The 20073-nt window shown below is 40.8% G+C and overlaps 1 protein-coding gene across 2 annotated transcripts in view; it reads left to right on the top strand.

Moving 5' to 3' along the window:
- igsf21a (immunoglobin superfamily, member 21a) overlaps positions 1–20073 on the top strand; it is a 280322-nt gene that overhangs the window by 84794 nt on the left and 175455 nt on the right. For both annotated transcript variants that reach the window (XM_083771276.1, XM_083771277.1), the window contains exon 2: positions 14912–15024. In XM_083771276.1, the coding sequence (XP_083627402.1) occupies positions 14912–15024 (113 nt within the window). The remainder of the gene's footprint in view (positions 1–14911; positions 15025–20073) is intronic.

Below are 20073 nucleotides of genomic sequence, written 5' to 3'. Positions count from 1 at the left end.
AAATCAAGCTTGTTTTGAGCCAAAAAGAAGAATCCGAAATTCTAAAAACTGCATTCCCATAGTTTTTTTTTAATCACCGGAGTGATATGAGCGTGTACAGAACACAGTTGTGAACCGTAATACATTCATAAAAAATCTGCGCAAAGGGCGTTTGGACCAGGTAGCGTCAAAAGGCGATATCGGCGGTAAATTAGTTAAAAGTGCTCTTTCAGATGTTACTCAGACTTGAAAGACAAAACAAGCCACAGACCTTTCCAACAGGTTCCTCAGTAGAAACAAGAGTGGGTGGATGCAGCTAGGGAGCACTTTAACCAGGAAACACCAGAGTGATTGCCTACGCCCCCCAAAAAAGAAAACCAGTAAACATGTGCTGCACTATACACTCCACTGGGCTCACAGTTTAGATGTGTCATTCAAAAATATTGCCACCAATCACGCCCCCAAATGAGACAGCGGCCCCACTTCTGGTCCATTTCAACGGTGTACTGCAGCTGCCAGGCTGCAGTACTTTATTGTGTTCCAATAAAGTGTCCCATATGTTTGATTTGTCCTTTTCAATGTCCCATACTTGCCATCTCAATATACAACCCACAATGTATTATAATATACTCCACTCTACTTTGTGAAAAGTGCTAGCCTTGTAAATCTCAAGTCAAAGTGGTCGCACGGTATATACTGTACATCACGGTCGCATCCCTTGAGGTTTTCAATACCCAGATATATTTGTTGTATTTCGTTTTATATGCTATGTATTGTAAACAGCATCTTGCTAGACTAATTATTAATACTCATCATTCTCCTCTGAGGGGTGGACCTTACAGGTTCTATCCCTGGGATTGGTTTAGGCTGCTGTGCTCTTTCCCACTCCCAGGTGTTATGCATGTCATTAATCAATGAGTTTTGTATATATTTGTTCTGTTTTCTGTCATTATAACATTTGCCTGATGAAGACCTAAAGGGTCGAAACGTTGCATTTTTTGCCATTAAATAAAGTACTCCACTCATGTGGAGCTCTAGAAACAAGTGTATGGATGTTTCTTCATCCTCTTACCCAAACATGAAAGTGAAATATCCGTAGTCCAAATCAATCATGTCTGTATTACCCAAATGATTGCTTTAAAATTCCATGGCAAGGCAAAAACAGACAGAGCGCCAAACATTCACAAAAAAGCATGAAAGAACATCTGTTGACTACAACATCATGTATCTCCTCCTGTCTTTTGTTCATGGTAGAAGATTCCACAAAACACTACATTTATTTTCTGTTCTCGTGATATATCTTCTTCCACACAGCCCTTAACTCACAGAGGACGCTTAAATGTGTCTCAAACATTATACTTCAGCTGTGTTTGTTTACGCTCCTAAAGAAGCAGAAAAGAGGAGCAGGATCAAGCATAATAGAGCATCGAAACTCAGCCATCCATTTTTCTCATGGAGTCGCGGTTGCACTGACATCGAAGCAAAGGTTGACCAAAGCTATAAATCATACAGCACAATAGCAGGGATATTTTGGGGCGGTCCATCATTGGCTTGTGTTTTGTTTTCTCATTGTCATCTTGGCAAATTGCTGTTATTAATGGGAGAAAGCATAGTTGCAGCCCTCATTAGATATGTTCCAACAGCACCTCTGATGGATTAAGACAAGCCAGTGGCCTTGTCTGCCTCTACAGCCACTTAATATGAGCCAATTAACTGCCCATGCACTCTGCGGCCCCTCCACTTGTATTGGACTTATGTGTTCTTAAAATGATTACCACCATCATTCCACAATGCTTTTCATTGCCAAGACATATACACAGAAAACAGTTTACTGTTTAAATTAGCCTCATAAATATCGACACAATGAAAACCCTCTTGAATGCCTTGAATCCTCATAATTTCAACTTGAAGTGTATTGTCACAACAATTTACAGGTGTAAAAGACAATTTGAAAAGATTTTCCGAACAAGCTTCCACAACTTGCAATACAAAGGATAATCATAAGAAAAGTAAAATATCAAATAACAAAACAACAATATCAAAGATCCAGTATATGGTGTATACTATACTTAAAAGGAGTACCTAACTCTGGTGTTAGAGATATGATTTAGCAGCATAATATAAATTAAATAATTGAGAATGTATCTAACATGCCATATTTATGGCTTGGATCTGTAAGAAGAACCTATGTTTTGTACTTTTTTGAGGCTATGCACAGCTTTGTCTGTTTATGTGTATGAGCCGTGTTTGTAGCACGGAATGTGATGATTTGATTGGTTGAGCAGGGAATGTGATGTCGGATGATGTATGATGATAAGAGCGCCGCTCACTTCACACAAATGTGTTTTATTTTTAAACTAGAGTGGTTCCTGTTGGAGCCTCTACAGCGGTGCGCATTGGGCACTGGCCTACTTGGAACGATGCATGTTGGAAATGGATGGCCCACCCAGATGTTATGTCTGTGTCCCTCTTATGGCCATATATGGAGTTCTTTGTCAGGCATGCTCAAATATGGAGACTATGCAGACGTCAGAATTATGTCAGAACAGGCCATAACAACATGATCAGTGACTGTCTGCTGGAATATGTGCCAGAACAAATCAAGGGTGTACTGCTGCTGCCAGGGGGCACGGTGGCACAGTTGGTAGTGCTGTCGCCTCACAGCTAGAAGGTCCTGGGTTCGATTCCCGCTCGGGATGCTGTGGGTGCTGGCGGCGTGTTTCCTCCATCAGTGCCCATACCCGAGGCGGGGTTGGCGAAAGGGCCTTTCTGTGTGGAGTTTGCATGTTCTCGGTACCCTAGGGGTCTCTTTGTGACTGAGGAAGAATTTCTAACACTCTCACCAGTACATCTCTCTTTCACCCCGGCCATGGTGGAACGGATGAACATTGGAGTAAAGTCGACCCCCCGTACCAGACGTTGCCTCCAACTGTCACCAAACCCAGCTACCGTTTTTCAGACTTCTGATTATCATTTTACATTTGACAACTGATATGAACAGGGTCCATTATGCGCAGCAACAATCATGTATGGACCCCATGCTTCTAGAAAGCCTGGTGTTTCAATCACTGTACAGGTTGAAGTGCACAACATTCCTACTGTTATTTCAAATAGATTGTCCAACACAAGGAGTGGTCTGAAGAGAGAATGCTGTTTGGTTAATGTACCTCTCAGGCATCACAGCCCCCAAAAATGTGATAACAAGCTTAATCTTGCCTTGTTTAACATCAGGTCACTAACAAATAAGTCCTCCTCTGTAAAAGATATAATCTGTAAAGAGAAGCTAGATATAATCTTTCTAACAGAGACATGGCTGGGCTCAGATGGAGCTGTTCTCCTAGCGCCAGCCTGTCCCGCAAACTACAGTTTCATTCACTCTGTTCGCGAGGCTAAGAAAGGAGGTGGACTGGCAATAATTTTTTCAGACACGTTAAAATTCAAGGCTCTGACCCTTGGCAGCTTTACATCCTTTGAATACCAGGCCACTATACTACATGGTGCCTCCATGCCAATGATTAGCATTTATCGCCCGCCAAAATGCAGTAAAGCAATATTTCTAACAGAAATATCAGAACTTCTATCTATCTGCTCCACTAACTATGACAGAACTCTTATCTCAGGTGATCTTAATCTTCACCTGGATGATGCTACAGATGCTATGGCTATGGGTTTCCTAGAGTTATTGCACTCCTTTGATTTTATCCAACATGTTGTTGGGCCTACACATAAACATGGGCACACTCTGGACCTGGTGATTTCTAGAGGGCTGAACATCACTGTGGAAAGGACTATTGAAAGGCCCGAGCTGTCAGACCACTTTCTGCTGTGTTTTAATATGACTGTCTCTGATCTAGAGAAAAACATCACTGAATATACCATAAAAAAGCGTTTTTTTAGCTCTTCTGCTGCCGACGAGTTCTCTCGTCACCTGGGTCCCCCATTGCCCGATACCCCCCCAGTGAATGATATGGTTCAATTTTTTAATCTTAAACTAGAGTCAGCTCTTGATATAGTGGCTCCTTTGAAAACAAAAAAGAAACATAATACCAGAATAACACCCTGGATAAATGAGCTTTCACGCTCACTGAAGCAAGAATGTCGAAGAGCTGAGCGAGCTTGGAGAAAAAACAAACTCACCATCCACCTAGAGATTCTTAAAAAGTCAACAGTCGCCTATAACAAAGCCTTGCGTTTAGCAAGGCAGGCATATTTCTCTGGCATTATTAACGAGAACAAGAAAAATGCTAGAGTCCTATTCTCTACCATTGATCGACTTTTAAACCCCCCCCAGTCCTACAAGCAGTCATTCCCGGCCTCTAAAGCTAAGTGTAATGAGTTTGCATGCTTTTTTGACAACAAAATTTCAAACATTAGAGCCGATATTATGAATGGTGCTGCTGCTAGCGCAAACCGTCAAATAGCAGTAAATGGTCCCAGGGTAGATCTCTCCAGGGGGAGCCTATCATCGTTCTGCGAAATTGAGGAAGACGAACTCCGCAAAACTATATCACAGATGACATCATCCTCCTGTTCATTAGATACAATTCCCACCAACTTTCTCAAAGAAGTCTTAGACAGTGTGATTGGAGATATCCTAAAAATTGTAAACAGCTCTCTACAATCAGGCGTTTTCCCAGACTCACTGAAGACTGCTGTAGTTAAGCCCCTTCTCAAGAAACACAATCTTGATCCCTCTGTTTTGGGTAACTACCGACCCATTTCAAATCTACCCTTTCTGGGCAAGGTTTTAGAAAAATGTATCTTTCATCAATTGGATGTGTTTCTACAGAACAATAATGTACACAACAAATTCCAATCTGGCTTTAGGAAAGGCCACAGCACAGAAACAGCACTTGTAAAAGTAATGAATGATCTGAGGGTGTCTGCTGACAAGAAACATGTATCCGTTCTCTTACTTCTAGATTTAACGGCTGCATTTGACACGATTGATCACTCAATTTTAATACAGCGTCTGGAGCACTGGATAGGCCTGTCTGGTACGGCCCTGTCCTGGTTTTCCTCCTACCTATCAAACAGAAGTTACTTTGTCAATCTAGCCGAGTTTGACTCAGATAAACACGACATCAGTTCTGGTATTCCACAGGGCTCGATTCTTGGCCCTCTGCTTTTCTCCTTGTACATACTGCCACTGGGCGAACTCATTGCCAATCACGGAGTCAATTTTCATTTCTATGCTGATGATACCCAATTATATCTATCTGTGGCTCCAGATGATCCCTGTGCTTTAGACCCGCTGCTTACCTGTCTGTCTAGCATCAAATGTTGGATGAGTGAGAACTTTCTCAAGCTAAATGAGGACAAGACAGAAGTTCTCATAATCGGCTCTAGTGAGCAGAAAGAATCAATATTAAGCAGACTTGGCAACCTGACTGTAGACAGTAACAGTACAGTAAAGAACCTGGGGGTTATTATTGATTCCGAATTGAATTTTAATTCACACATTAATCATGTTACCAAGATTGCCTTTTTTCACCTTAGAAATATTGCACGAATCAGAGCCTATGTGTCCTTGGACGATGCAAAAACGCTAATCCACGCCTTTGTTTTCTCTCGGCTTGATTACTGCAATGCACTTTTTTCAGGACTGCCTAAGAAAACAACTGACAGATTACAACTTGTCCAAAATGCAGCAGCCAGAGTTTTAACTAGAACTAAGATGAGAGAACATATTACTCCAGTTTTGGCATCACTGCACTGGCTTCCGGTTGTTTTTAGGATTGATTTTAAAATTCTTTTACTTGTCTATAAAGCCCTCAATGGTCTCGCACCTTCCTACCTACATGACTGCTTGCCTGAATATGTCCCAAACCGCCCGCTAAGGTCTTCTACTGCTGGCCTGCTCGCTTTGCCTAAAAAAATGGCAACTAAAAAATACGGGGAAGCAGCTTTTTGCTTCTACGGGCCATCGGCATGGAACAAGCTCCCTCTGTACCTTCGTCAGGCAGCCTCTGTAGACATTTTTAAAGCTCAGCTCAAGACCCACTTCTACAACATTGCCTTTAAGTGATCTTATATTTTGTGTTATTCATGTCCTCACTGTATTGCACTGCTTGTTTTTTAATGTCGTTGCCTTGCTTTTCTTTTATGCTTTGCTTTTATTTTATTCTCCATTGTTCTGTAAAGCACTTTGAGCTGCATTTGATGTCATGAAAGGTGCTATACAAATAAAGTTTTATTATTATTATTATAAACTACTTCCCCCTGGCCAGCCGGGGCGCCTGATGGAGGGGAAAGGAACTGGTTGGAATAACATGTTCCTTCCACACGCTACGTCCAACCAGGGAAATTCCCCCCTCTCAGGTGTAAAGGAGCAACTTGGACACTCAGGCATGAAGGAAACATGAGTTCAAGTTCGTTGCTCTCCCCATGTCCCCCATATATGGGGACTAGGTTGGCGGAGGGTGTGTAGAGCCCAGGATCACATTAGATAATTGGCACAGGGGTGAAAAATGGGTTACAAACATTGTGGGATAAGGGTGTACTGCCGTAAACATTGACATGAGGCCATGATGGTATATCTGCAATGTAATATCAGTCACGCAGAACTTCTGATTCATGCCAATGAATGGGTGTGGGTGTGGGCAACATACAGTTGTGAGCACACTATAAATGTGTCCGTTCGGCATCCTTCCAAAGCAGGGCTTAGACCTATATCACATGAAGGATCAATATTGTGCTGAGCTAGCATTAAAACAGAATGGAAGCCTCCTAGTTTAAGCCCAGCTAAACCTGGAATGCTTGCTTCAAGACACACCTTTTTGGGATCACTGGATATATACATCTCAACACTAAATTATATATACATTATGTACAGTAGCCAACTTTTTATTATTTCCACACAACAGCTCTAAGGTATATTAATGACATAGTAAAATATTGAAAATCAGTGGTATTCCCCTTTAAAAGCCCTGCACTGGAATGATGCCGACCAGTTGCCATTATCGATCCCAGTTGCCATTATCCGATTGATCGATCGATCGATAGATAGATAGCTGATCATCATAAAACTTTACACTCCAGTCAGAGCACATTCAAATTGGCCTCATGGTGGCAGTCTTAACAGGCATGTTTTGGCCGATTACTCTTGTCCCGGGATATCATCTCTTGGTTGGATGAAAGGATGTCCTTGCACTTTGTTTGACAGAGAAGCAAATTGTCTGTGTTAGCCCAGGCTTTAAAAAATGTCAAGCAGCACAATACATATTTGGAATACTTGCAATGTACTAGAATTGATAACATACGGAACATGGATATTGAATTGCGTGGGAGTTATATACCCTTGTGTGAAAGTGCTGCTTGCCACTGCAGGGTTTTTCACAGGAATCATTTAAAATGTGAACTTGCCTGGCGTGAGTGCTTAACCCATGTAAATTGCTCTTTTAAAATCCATCATCCTTCCCCACATGCTCAGCAGTCATTGGTTATGCTACATTTTCCTCTGCTACATTTCCAATGAATTAAAATTACATGAAAATTAATGTCAACCACCCCAGAAGATAACTAGCGTCTTACAGTACAGTAGTATATGCTTGCTTTATCATTGACTGGATTGACAGTATACTGTAGCTTCTTCAGGCATGCATTTTATGGCATTTTAAATTTATACAAGTGACATTCAGCAGCGTTTTGGTTATTGAAACTTGCTAGTTAGTGCTAGTTAGTGTTTTCATTAGTGTATCTTGTCTGTACATCTTTTTGCGGATCATTTTCCACATATAGATGAGTGGTATAGTGTACCCCTTGGCTTAAACCTATACTACTTACTTATGCCATTTAGCAGAGGCTCAGCTCACCTTTCAGCTCGGTGAGTGCTGACATTTCCATAGAATGATGATTTCCCTGGAACATGGAAATATTGCAACCACCCTTCTGGAGAACTTGCGGGGAGACATTCATGAGTCTGGGCTGCTCCTCATGTGGCTCTGTACTAAGCAGCTCTGTTAATGACATGCAATCTCCAGCAAGGTTTATCCACTGAAATTGACTATGAGAAGATCTCTTCAGTCTGCTGACAGAATTAAGATTCCCTAATAAGCACAGGTCTCCACCAGGGCAGGTCAGGTTGTGGCCAGGTTGTGGCACTATAATAGGCCAATGTGAAAAGGGTGCCATTTCTTCTTACACCTTGGATGGCAATTGGATGATTTGAGGCATTTTATTCCACAAAATCCTCCTGTTGGTGGCACTATAACAGGCCAATGTGAAAAGGGTGGGATATATTCCTCAGTCTAGTAGGAAAGTATGTGAAAGATTTCACGTAAATTGCATGCTGCGTTCATGATTTCATGATGATACGACCTCACGCTAAAGTGTGAGGTCGCTTCTCATCCTCAGGGCATTTTACTATACTGTATATGTAATATCTACGCCATTTACCTTTCAAGTTGTCCCGAGTCTTGTCAAAACGTGCACGTTCTGTTCTTTCATGCCGTAGTGTGGTGCAGAATTTTAATCCTAATCTAAAATGTGATTCTGTGGACAGTAATAAAAATTGTAGGGGAGAACCACCTCTTATGTAACATTTTGCACCTTTCACTTTTTTTACCCATACTTTCACAATATGTTCAAGCACAGGACCTACACATGTCTGCTGTCATAAACCACTTAAAGTTTTGATGAAACAGGTCGGGACCAAAACTGGACGCTGTTCCAATTTTGTAACTGCATCTTCTAAAAATGTAACAACACTAAAAAGCGGCATTAAACAAATCGTGTTTTACATTGTTTTCATAACATGGATTTGATGATCTTTTTATTTTGAATCAAACACAAGCCACAAGGTAATTATTCAATATAACAGTACCAGTTCGAGGCTTTGAGTGAATTAAATGGGAAAATATATTGTTTTCAATGCTTGTTACAATTAGCCGACTTCACGCACCTCTGCTTTGGCGTTGCTTGCGTGCATAGCGTGTAAATACATAATATGTACATGCAGACAACCATGTGGATTTGAACTCTGCAACATTAAAGAAAAGATCTGTAGACCAAAGATACTCAATGTGACACATTTTTACTCACTTTGAGATGAACCAGTCTGTTCGCAATAACTCGGTCTAGAATGAATCAAATTCGTTTTCACTTCCTGGGCACGTTACTTATGGCCGAGATTGAAAAGCGAGATACACAATCTCCGGTTTACTTCCCATATCTGTGTGAAGTGGGCGGACACATTATTAGGAGAATGTTGGAGTCTATTCATTTCTAATGGGGGAGTGAACGTGAACACACATCTTCTGAACCATGCTTTTGCTCCATGGTCACTGAACTAAATATTGGACCCAATCATCATCACAAGGCATAATATATATTATGCCTTATTTCCAAGATGTTCATACTAACATTCTCAAGTATATTTAAAAGTTTAAACTTCAAAGGTGACCTTATATATAAGCCTCAGATGAAATTTCCAAATCATAGCATAAATGTGTCAAAATAATGTGTCATAATTCAAATTATGTTACATAGAATAGAATATAGTTGAATATTTTAATTTAACCCCCCAAAAAAGCATGTGAGGAAATGAGTTACAAGGAACTATTTTAGCTATAAAAGTACAGGAAGTGAGGTGGGGGTTCCATTTTACGTACTGTATCACAAAGAGTGTTTGGTGGGGATTTGTCAAAGAGACTTTTAAGGCCAATACTAAACCAGAATCAGAAATTGATAAACCACAGAGTATTGGGACTGGAAAACGTTGAGAGAAGAGTTTGGTCAAGGAACATTTCCTGAGGGTGTAGCACTGAATCCATTCCATTCAGAGCTTTTAGACAAAGGGGAACCTGCTGTTGGCCTCCTGACTTGAAGGTTGGGTGAGGAATATACTTTTTGAGCAATGCATTGCTGTTTTATTTGATGACTTTATAGATTACTTGATTTTTGATAAATAGAAGATAATTTCTTTTAGAAGATATTTTTTTTTAGTTTGATTACTTTTGGATTACTTTTTGGGAACTATACTCTTCTATTGATTGTTCAATGGAATTATTCTGTTTGATCAAGTTTAAGACAGATACAAATATTGCAAGTTTACTTCAAAAGTTTTGTGTCTTTTGGTCTGCAATACAGTTCGGTTACAGTATAAGGAATTTCTGGTGCAGTTACAGGACCTTTATTTCTTTTAGTTCTTTAATATAACGCAATGGTTCTGATTGTTATATTGGGTCATGCATTTTGACAGGTTGAAAGACGTCCATCTATGTAGGCTACGACATACTTCTGGCTGTGTCTAAAACTTTGGGCCAGTGTTCGTGCAGTATGGCTGATGATGATTGTTATCGTAAGATTTACCGCCAGCAACATATAAAAACTTGTAAAATGACAGTGTAATTAGTTCCTCATTTTTTTAATTATCAATCAATAAAATCATGCAGGGAAGTTAATTGCTGGTGTTAACAGAAATTACTGCTTTTTTGTACCACTTGCATGTGTTAAATCACAATTGTAATCTATGTGGAGACAATTTTAATTCAACTCACACAGCCACATGAGGTAGATTTAATTCAACTCACACAGTCACATGAGGTAGATTTAATTCAACTCACACAGCCACATGAGGTAGATTTAATTCAACTCACACAGTCACATGAGGTAATTCAACTCACACAGTCACATGAGGTAATTCAACTCACACAGTCACATGAGGTAATTCAACTCACACAGTCGCATGAGGTAGATTTAATGCAACTCGCACAGTCACATGAGGTAATTCAACTCACACAGTCGCATGAGGTAGATTTAATGCAACTCGCACAGTCACATGAGGTAATTCAACTCACACAGTCACATGAGGTAGATTTAATTTAACTCACACAGCCACATGAGGTAGATTTAATTCAACTCACACAGTCACATGAGGTAATTCAACTCACACAGTCACATGAGGTAATTCAACTCACACAGTCACATGAGGTAGATTTAATTCAACTCACACATGTAGTCACATGAGGTGGACAAGTAGATTTAATTCAACTCACACAGTCACATGAGGTAGATTTAATTCAACTCACACAGTCACATGAGTTAGATTTAATTCAACTCACACAGTCACATCTCATTGCAAAGTGTAGCATAATGATTGTAAGGTCAAAATAGTGCAGTGTGCAAGGCTGCAAGACTGGACTATTGTACTCTTTCAATGAGAAGCCGTCTACACAGTCATATCCATCAACATCCAACCTGTTTTAAGCTGATTGGTGTGCTTATATTCATGCAGTTTATAGAAATTGTGTATAGGAATTTGCATTGCCTATGTCCAGATTTTAGTATCACAACAGATAATAGATAAATCTGTCGGCTAGGTTTTTTCAAGCTTGCTCAAGGATTGATTGATGTTGGTGTACTATCTGGCCATGCTGATGCATGTGAACATCCATCCAAAAGAAGATAGCAACAGAGGAGATTTGACAGGATAGTGTCCACACTTTCATTCATTCATTCATTCATTTAAATGGCAGCTCAACATTCTCTTACACCTTCAGCTAATGGGTTTGCTTTGAATTAGCCCAACATTTGAATGTTGTTAATTAAGGTTAATTATTTAGTTGATTATTTTAATTGACCTAATAGCCAATCCTGGCTAGTGATCTCTTGTATACTACATGGAACCTTCCTCATGTCCTGTTGATATTTATTTTCTTTCTCTTTTATCTAGTTAACCAATTATTTTTTACCTCTTTTTTAAATGCACTATTTAACATTTTACCAAGCTCAACATGCCCTGCTGATATTATACCTTACACACTTCTTGTAGATGTGTTGGAACTGGAAGTAATTGCCCCTTACTTGTTTGCCATTTTGGGTGGTGCAACCACTCCAAGGAACAGCAATGTCCGTGTTAACCTATGTGACTATGAGTACCAGTAGGGGCAAAGGTGGCGCTGTTGTGAGAGAGAGAGAGAGAGAGAGAGAGAGAGAGAGAGGCAGGGGGAGAGGGGAGAGGGGAGAGGGGAGTTGCACCACTCAGTTCACACAGGTGTTATTTTTAATATCACTAACTTGCAGATCTGTCCCAGATTATTGTCTCCTTCCTTATAAAACAAATCCAAACAAAAAGCCTGGCCTGGTCTCCAATCATGTGTTACACTTAAACATCTTCTGCCAAAGACAATATTTTTGACCAACTTCAGTCAACATTGCCACAGTATTGAGACTGCACTTATTAGAGTCAGATAAAGTGTACTGATTGTACTGGTTCTATAATCTATTGAGTACAGCATTTGACACCATTGATCCTAATATTCGTATCAATAGATTACAGCAGTGTATTGGCATACTGTATATCTGGGGCTGGGTTGCAGTTGTTACAAAATATTTGACAAATTGTAGTTTCTTTGTATCAGTGATGTTTCCCCTTCCTCCCTTTATGACCTGTGGAATGCCCTCGCTACATTTTACATCACGTCATATCTCCCTCCATTGTTACATACTGTATGACAAATGAGACAATTAGATCTCCCGATGAGGCCCAACCCTAAGCTGACTCCACCAGATGGTGGCGGGAACTAAATCCCATCACCCTCTGGCGGGTAACAACAACCCTACAAACTTGCCATATGGTATGATAACGTTTTTAATAGACTGTATGTCAAAACATTGCATTCTGTTGAACTCTGACAAAATTAAATGTTCATGATTGGCCCACCTTTTATTTATTCGTGCCTTGATTATTGCAGTGGTTGAACATGCCTTAAAGCTGCTATAAGCAATAATATGTCAACATTTTAATTACTTTTTATTTTTTTATTTTGTTGTATTCAGACAGCCAGGAATGGGTAAAACGCTCCTAAAAATGTTTGGTAGCGTTTTAGATTAGATTTAGTCTCTGTGACACATCTAGAGGCCGCAATCTGCATTCAAAGATGTTCCTAGAAGCTTTGTCATTGGTCGCAATGACTAACCAATCAGGAAGTAGACAGGCAAATCGACCAATGACAAAGCTTCTAGGAAAATCTTTGAATGCAGATTGCGGCCCCTAGATGTGTCACAGAGACTACATTTCTTTGGAGCCTTTTACTCATTGCTGGCTGTCTGAATACAAAAATAAATAGATAAATAAATAAAGGTCATTAAAATGTTGACATTATTGCTTATAGCAGCTTTAATGTGTTAAACAAGAAACAATCACAGCTCCACATACAGAACAGTGCTGCTAGTCTTTTAACTTAACTAAAACCAGAAGAAGAGAACATACTGTACGTATTACTCATATTTTAAGCATATTCCCCAGTAGGTTGTCTGCCTGTTGTGTTTGCAATCCATCGGCTCAAATTGCAATGGCATCATGTCATTCTAATCTTGAATGCAAATGTAAATTAATACGCAGGTCAGTTCCTGGTTCCTATACTGTTCTTGCGGTTAGGAACCGTTTGTGACAGGCTGCCTCATATTCAGGTTGCTGTGAGGTCATAGCGATTCGGCCTGGTAAAACTTATGTATAGGATTCTGCCTCAGTGAATAAGAGTGAGACTATTTTGTTTTCTTTCTTGGAACTGATAAAATAGTAGGGTCCAAATATTCAGACAGACATTAGGCCACAAGGTCAATCCTGTTTATTATCTGTGAAATAGCTATAGGGCTATATACAGGTATTGGCTTGACTTTGCAGACTCTGGTATCGTTCTGGATACTAATCCTTAACACTTTCGTTTTGTTTACAAATATACTGATTGACATTCTCCACCATGTGTTTTGTATTAATTGAACTTGATAGGTATTTCTTCTGATGATTCCTCAGCGGAATAGTCCCATTTTCAATGTCATTCAAATTACGCTGTTTCTCCAAACTGTATTGACTGGGGAGGTTTATTCAAGGCCAAACAAGCCTCAGATCAAATTAGTGGTTAAAGGTAAAGCTTGAATGCAAGGGGTTGCCTGCATGGTGGCTCAGTCAGTTATTGCACAGACATATGCTCCTAGTGAGCAGTGAGCATGAGGTCCCGCCGTCCCGGGTTGGAATTTGACCTTGTCCAGCATGTCTCACACTGAGTGAAATACAATATATAATGACAACAACAACTTGTGCAATGCCTGCATTATGTACAGGAAAATGTTTATTTGTTACAAAATTAGATAATGGATATTTACAGTAGTACAATGACATGTGTTGTCCAGGTGAAAGAAGCAATCTGACTGGAAAACACCTAGCTGGCCTGAATCCCCAAAACTGATATGGCTTTCCCCCCCCTTGTTTTACGTTGAAGTTTCAGTCTAAAACAGTGTTTCAACCAATCAGAACGTCCCATTCCCTCAGGCTATATGGAAACGCTGGATTCTATCTCCACTGAGGCTGTGCAGCAGAATGGCTAGTGTAGCCTGTTGGCTGTTGATGTTCAGGCATCGCAAGGGAGAGAGAGGCCAGTGTGCATGTTGTTGCTACGTTGCTTATTTCTAACCTAAAATAGCCTACACATTTTAGTGTGCTGAATCACTGATTAAGTTTAAAACAAGTGCAATACATTGTCTGGACGTAGCATGTGCAGCTATGTGAGTCACACAGGTGAATCCAATCAAGATTCATAATATTTAGGCACGGGTGTGCCTAGGCTATACTCAGTATACTGTATGTCATAATGCAGTACGTTTTCAATTTATTGTTTTCCATCTATTGTTGGGTACAATATGTCCATATTTTAATTTATGACCTTGATCCTCAACTGCGACTGTTCAGTGACAGTACTGCAGCTACAGCTCTTGACAACGTGGGGTGTGGAGAGACTCCAAGGAGACACAAACATTCTCTGAATAAATTAATACAAATTATGGAAATACGTCTAAGCTTTAGTCCTGTCAGCCACTGGTATTTCTTTCCTGTTGGAATAAAACTATGGAAACTACTTTTACAGCAAAAAATGTTGAAAATATAGAATGTGAGCACATTGTTAATAAAAACTTCTTGCTTTGTATTTTTCAGGATATTTGACAGTAACCATTGACCCTCTGCCTCCTGTGGTTGTGGGAGAGACCGTTACCCTCAAGTGTAACTTTAAAACTGATGGACGCCTTCGGGAGATTGTTTGGTACAGGGTGAGTTTGCCTCTTTTATTAATGCCCTACTGTCATGCTACAGCTAGGTCACAACGTGTCGTGATGTGACAGGTTGTAGATCTGCTTTTTTTTCCTCTTTTCTATTTGTGATGTGTTGGGTTTTTTGCATCAAGGTGTGTCTGTGGGTTTTATAAATGTTTATTCCACCCGACAGCAGCGTTATGCTGTCAATAGAATCTGTGGCATCCATTTGAATTCTTGAATCGCAAAAAAGTCCTATTCTGCCTTATTGTTGCGATGGGAGAGCAGTACTGGGAGAGCAGTACTGTGTCAGATTCACATCATTAGAAAACAAGCCATCATGTTGGACAGCTGTAGGGGAAGCTGCACTGGCTGTCGCTTGGGAAGCCGATTTCTCAATTTGCTGGTCATTGCCATCACTTCTTAATAGTTCACAGCTGGCCACTCTTTGGTTATTACAACCCCAGTGGGTGTATTACGCTACACAAATGCTGCTGGGTAATTAAGTAACTTGTAGAAAGATCCCCTTTTTGTCTTCAACCTGGAGTTCACATGGAGGCAGCATACGGTGCATGTCCTCGTCTGACAATGCCTGACAATACACACACACTCAACAATGTATTTTGCTATGGGCTATATGAGAAATCACTCACTGCACACAGTGACGTACAGTACTGTATACTGGCAGACATGATACAGGGACAATAGTACAATGGGACAGCTAGGACAATGGATTAACACATCTCAACATACTGTTCATATTCAGTAGGGCACACTGGCGTCTGGAAACATAACTCTCTGTTCTGCACGATAATATGCGACAGTATCTGATCCAATATGTCTAATCTCTGGCCAAAGACCATGCGAGACAAATAGTTAAATTAATATGGCAACTGGCATACAATCTAATGATATACAGAATACTTGGCGTTTGATACTTGATGTGGCTTTGGTTTCAGAATAGAAAACAATAACGACATTCACCTTGGCCTCCACTACTCTGCTGTGCTGGGACAATGTCCACTGATGAGCAAGCAAACACTTTATTGCTTAGGCAGGATCTCTGTCTTTAGAAGTGCGTCTCTTCCCTTCGCACTTTTATCCTTTTCGGATAAGGCCGTGTCTCAGGGCTCATCTTAGCAAATGCTGACTTTTCAAGATAGGAGCGAAGGAGATTTATAGGACTTTACACATCTACCAGAACACCATAGATCACTTTGAGCTCTGTGACAATTTCATTTAATCAGGCAGGAATCGGAAACTTATTTTGTTTTTGCCATTTTTGTCTCAGGCTTTGGTAATATCTATTGATAACTGTAGATTTTGAGACACACACTCTCATTAAGGAACCGGAATGGTTAAAATCGTAAGGATCCCAACCCTAGTAGTGAGTAAATAGAATTGGTTGGTAGCATGAATCTGTACCATCTCTCTTGCAGGCTCACAGCCCAACACACAAGCACTAATAAATTATAAATCAATTACCTGCACTTGGCTGACAAATATTCTTTAATCTCAGCGTTTTACTTGACTAAATGCTGCAGTCTTCTCATTTTACTTTCCTGTTCAATTGGAACTGGGGTGGATACCTACTTGGGGGATATGCTCATATCTAATCTACACCCTGGCCAATGAATCAGGCGAGAATTGAATGAGCTGAGAGATCTCAGCAAGGGTTCATTCATTACAAGGTTGTTGCTGTTATCTTGACAGACTCTGTTTGAGGATTTTGCAATGCACACCGCACAGACTCCACTGCATTCTGACCACTATACATCCATCCACAGGCTTTAGGCTCCACTTAATCAAGATTGTTTCTTTTCATGGAACCTTTTCTTAATGCTAGTGCAGCCTAGAGTTCTCTTCACCCTACCAGTACGTTAGAGAGAGAGAGAGATAAACGTAATAGGCTTGATAGGATAGGTTCCCCCTGGGTTTCTTTCTTTTTCTTCTTTTTTTGCTCACTTTTTTATGAAAGTGTTTAGCATTTTCTATTCCCTCTCAAAATCATGAATAGGTCATAGCTGAAAATAATTTCCATTGACTTAAAGGTTTTATGACATTCATTTTTTCTTTTAGGTTTTATGACCTCAATTGCACCCAAAAAACCTGAACTTTGAACATTCAGTGGATTTTCTGTGGTCTGAAGTTTTCTTTGGGGTTTGGAGCTACTTTTGAGCTACAATGAAAACAGGCAACACAGTGAAACAGTGACATCTGCTGGCAAATCCCATTGACATATATGGGATTTGCAGTAAGTGATGTCACTTACTGCCGGCAAATCAGAGCACCTGTTTGAGCCAGAAAACCCCAGATCACAGAAAATCTACTGAATGTTAAAAGTTCATGTTTTTTGGGTGCAATTGAGATTAGAAAACCTAAAAAAAATAAGAACAATTCCAAAACCTTTTTTTAATGTCACAATCCCTTTAAGAATATCCACAATTAAGTGAGACAGAAACTATTTTGTGTAAATAAAATTATGTTTTTGCACGTAGTATAGGCACTTTTAGCTTTAGCCTATTCCTTATGTTGATGTATGATTGTATTGTACATGTGAAGATGTCGTGTGAAGTGAGCGGCGAGTGGCGCTCTTATCATCATACATCATCTCATTCCAGCCAATCACAATTTGCGTCCTCACTTTTGTCTAGCACCCCTCAAAAAAAACAACAGAATAGACAGGCTCAGTATACAGAACGAAAGCCACTTGAGTGTAGGTGACTTAGTTTGCACAGAGGGGGCCATGTGAACGTTGTTGTTGTCTCCACCAGGCCGAAGGCATGTGGGGAGAGTATGTTTTGCACTCCGTCCGTCCGTGTGTCCGTCCGTGTGTCCGTGTGTCCGTCCGTCCGTTAGCAGCTAATCTCGGCCACCGTTAACCCGGTCGATGCCAAATTTTGCACACACACTCCCTGGATGCCAACGATGAACCTCTGCCCCAAACTTTCCAGAACGGCCTGTTATAGCGCCACCAGGAGGCCGCTTTGTGCAAAACAAGTTTTTGCACAGTACACCTACAGATTTCGTCCAAACATCACGCAAATTGGTACACAGTCTCTCTAGAGCCATTCAACGAAACGGGTCTTTCAGATTTCTCAGACTCCATCCTGATTGGTTAAGATTGGCTTCCAAAGTTCACAGGAGTGCTCAGTTTCAAACAAAATGCTGCAAATCATGAACACATCGCATGATTTCCTTGAAATTGTGCACCCACATTCCCACTAGGCCGAGGACAAAATGCCACATGAACAATTTCAACTCAGCCTCAAGGTGGCGCTATAACTGGCCGAAAAGTGTTTTTACCTCTAACTGCACGAATCTGTGGATCACTTTGTATGCCAACTCCCTAGAGGCCAAGGAAAAACCTTTGTCTGGAATTTTTCACATCTGCTCTTTATAGAGCCACCAGGAGGCCCACATATGTAAAACACATTTTCTATTATTACTCCTTCAGATTTTATCCAAATTTCACGCAAATCGGTACACATGATCTCCATAGTCATGTGATCAACACAGGTTTGTTTGATTTCTCATATTCCATCCTGATTGGCCACGATTGGCTCCTACAGTTTTCAGGAGTAGCAAATGGCCACAACTCCTCACGAGTCAACACAGCGTCCGATTGCGATGAAACTGTGCACGCATATTCCCACTAGGCTGAGGAAGAATCCTGGTGGAGACCTGTGCCGATTGGCACTTTATCTAGTTGTGTACTGTGTCTCTTATGCTTTAATAGCATACCAAAAAGTACTGATAGAGCAGTTGATAAGAGAGGTCCCATTGTTCTGCCTGTAGAGGAGAGGCATGTTGACAGGATTGTGGCGGTGGTGGTGTGTGTGTGTGTGTGTGTGTGTGTGTGTGTGTGACTGTGTGTGTGTGTGGGGGGAGTGTTGTCCTTGGAGCCCACACTTCAGTGAGACACGTGGCAGCTCACCTCGCACTGTACAGTTCATTCTGATTCAGTCATTCTAATGAAGATGTACTAAAGGACCTCTCCCAGTGGGGAATACTGGGCTGTGTTGCTGGAAGCTCGCCTGTTGAGTGCCATTCTGCACACACAAATCACAATTCAGCCCTCTCCTGTGTGCGGTGAACTTTCTTTATTGCTCATATCAATGACTAACTCATACTCTATGCTTAGACTACACAGTACATCTTTTTCAGGAAACATCCCTTAGTGGAGGCCTTCAACCTCAATTCTGTATGCACAAATGGCTCCCTCTGAAGACATTGCCATTATCTGAATGGCACAGAAACGCCATATGCACGTCCTTAAGGGTTCACCAGCTGTGTTACTGGACACAGGCCAGGGCTGCCCGGGTTGCTTTGAGGAAAACATGACGTTCTTATTCTCGAAATGTGAAATGTGCTCTGAAAACACTGACCCGATTCCAAACGCGCTGTCATGAGTTATGTCTTGAAAGCAATCATAAGATGGTGTTATAGTGCTAGACTATGTGCCCACGCACAATTCCTTTTGCACGGCATGGTCTTCTAACACCAGTGGCTCCCACAATGCTGTGTGTGTGTGTGTGTGTGTGTGTGTGTGTGTGTGTGTGTGTGTGTGTGTGTGTGTGTGTGTGTGTGTGTGTGTGTGTGTGTGTGTGTGTGTGTGTGTGTGTGTGTGTGTGTGTGTGTGTGTGTGTGTGTGTGTGTGTGTGTGTGTGTGTTTTTTTGCTTTACTTGTGGCCCACGTTTTGACAAATCCCATTATAGCTCTTGACAGTGTCAAAGCACAGGATCCCAGCTATGCAAATGACTCTTCTTCAGGGCACAGTGTGCCAAGAAATACTGGAGTGCAGTACCCTCCAGTGTAATGTGTCAGACTGTTGGCTTTTTTCTGCTTAAATTATATCCCCAAACGCAATGGTGCCGATGGGTCACTGGCTATTTGACCCATTTGATAATCCTGTTTCTGGACAATGGAGACACAGTAAAATCAGGATAGTTCATTTATGTAAAAAAAAAATCACACTGTGTGAAGTGAGGGGCGCTAATATATTAAAGTCTAACTCATGTTGATTAGGTGATGTAATGTTAATGCAAAACAAACAGTGACAAAAC

This window comes from Protomyctophum parallelum (genome assembly GCF_964188405.1).
Source record: "Protomyctophum parallelum genome assembly, chromosome: 8".
Taxonomy (NCBI): Eukaryota; Metazoa; Chordata; class Actinopteri; order Myctophiformes; family Myctophidae; genus Protomyctophum; species Protomyctophum parallelum.
This window is presented reverse-complemented; position numbering and strand designations above follow the sequence as displayed.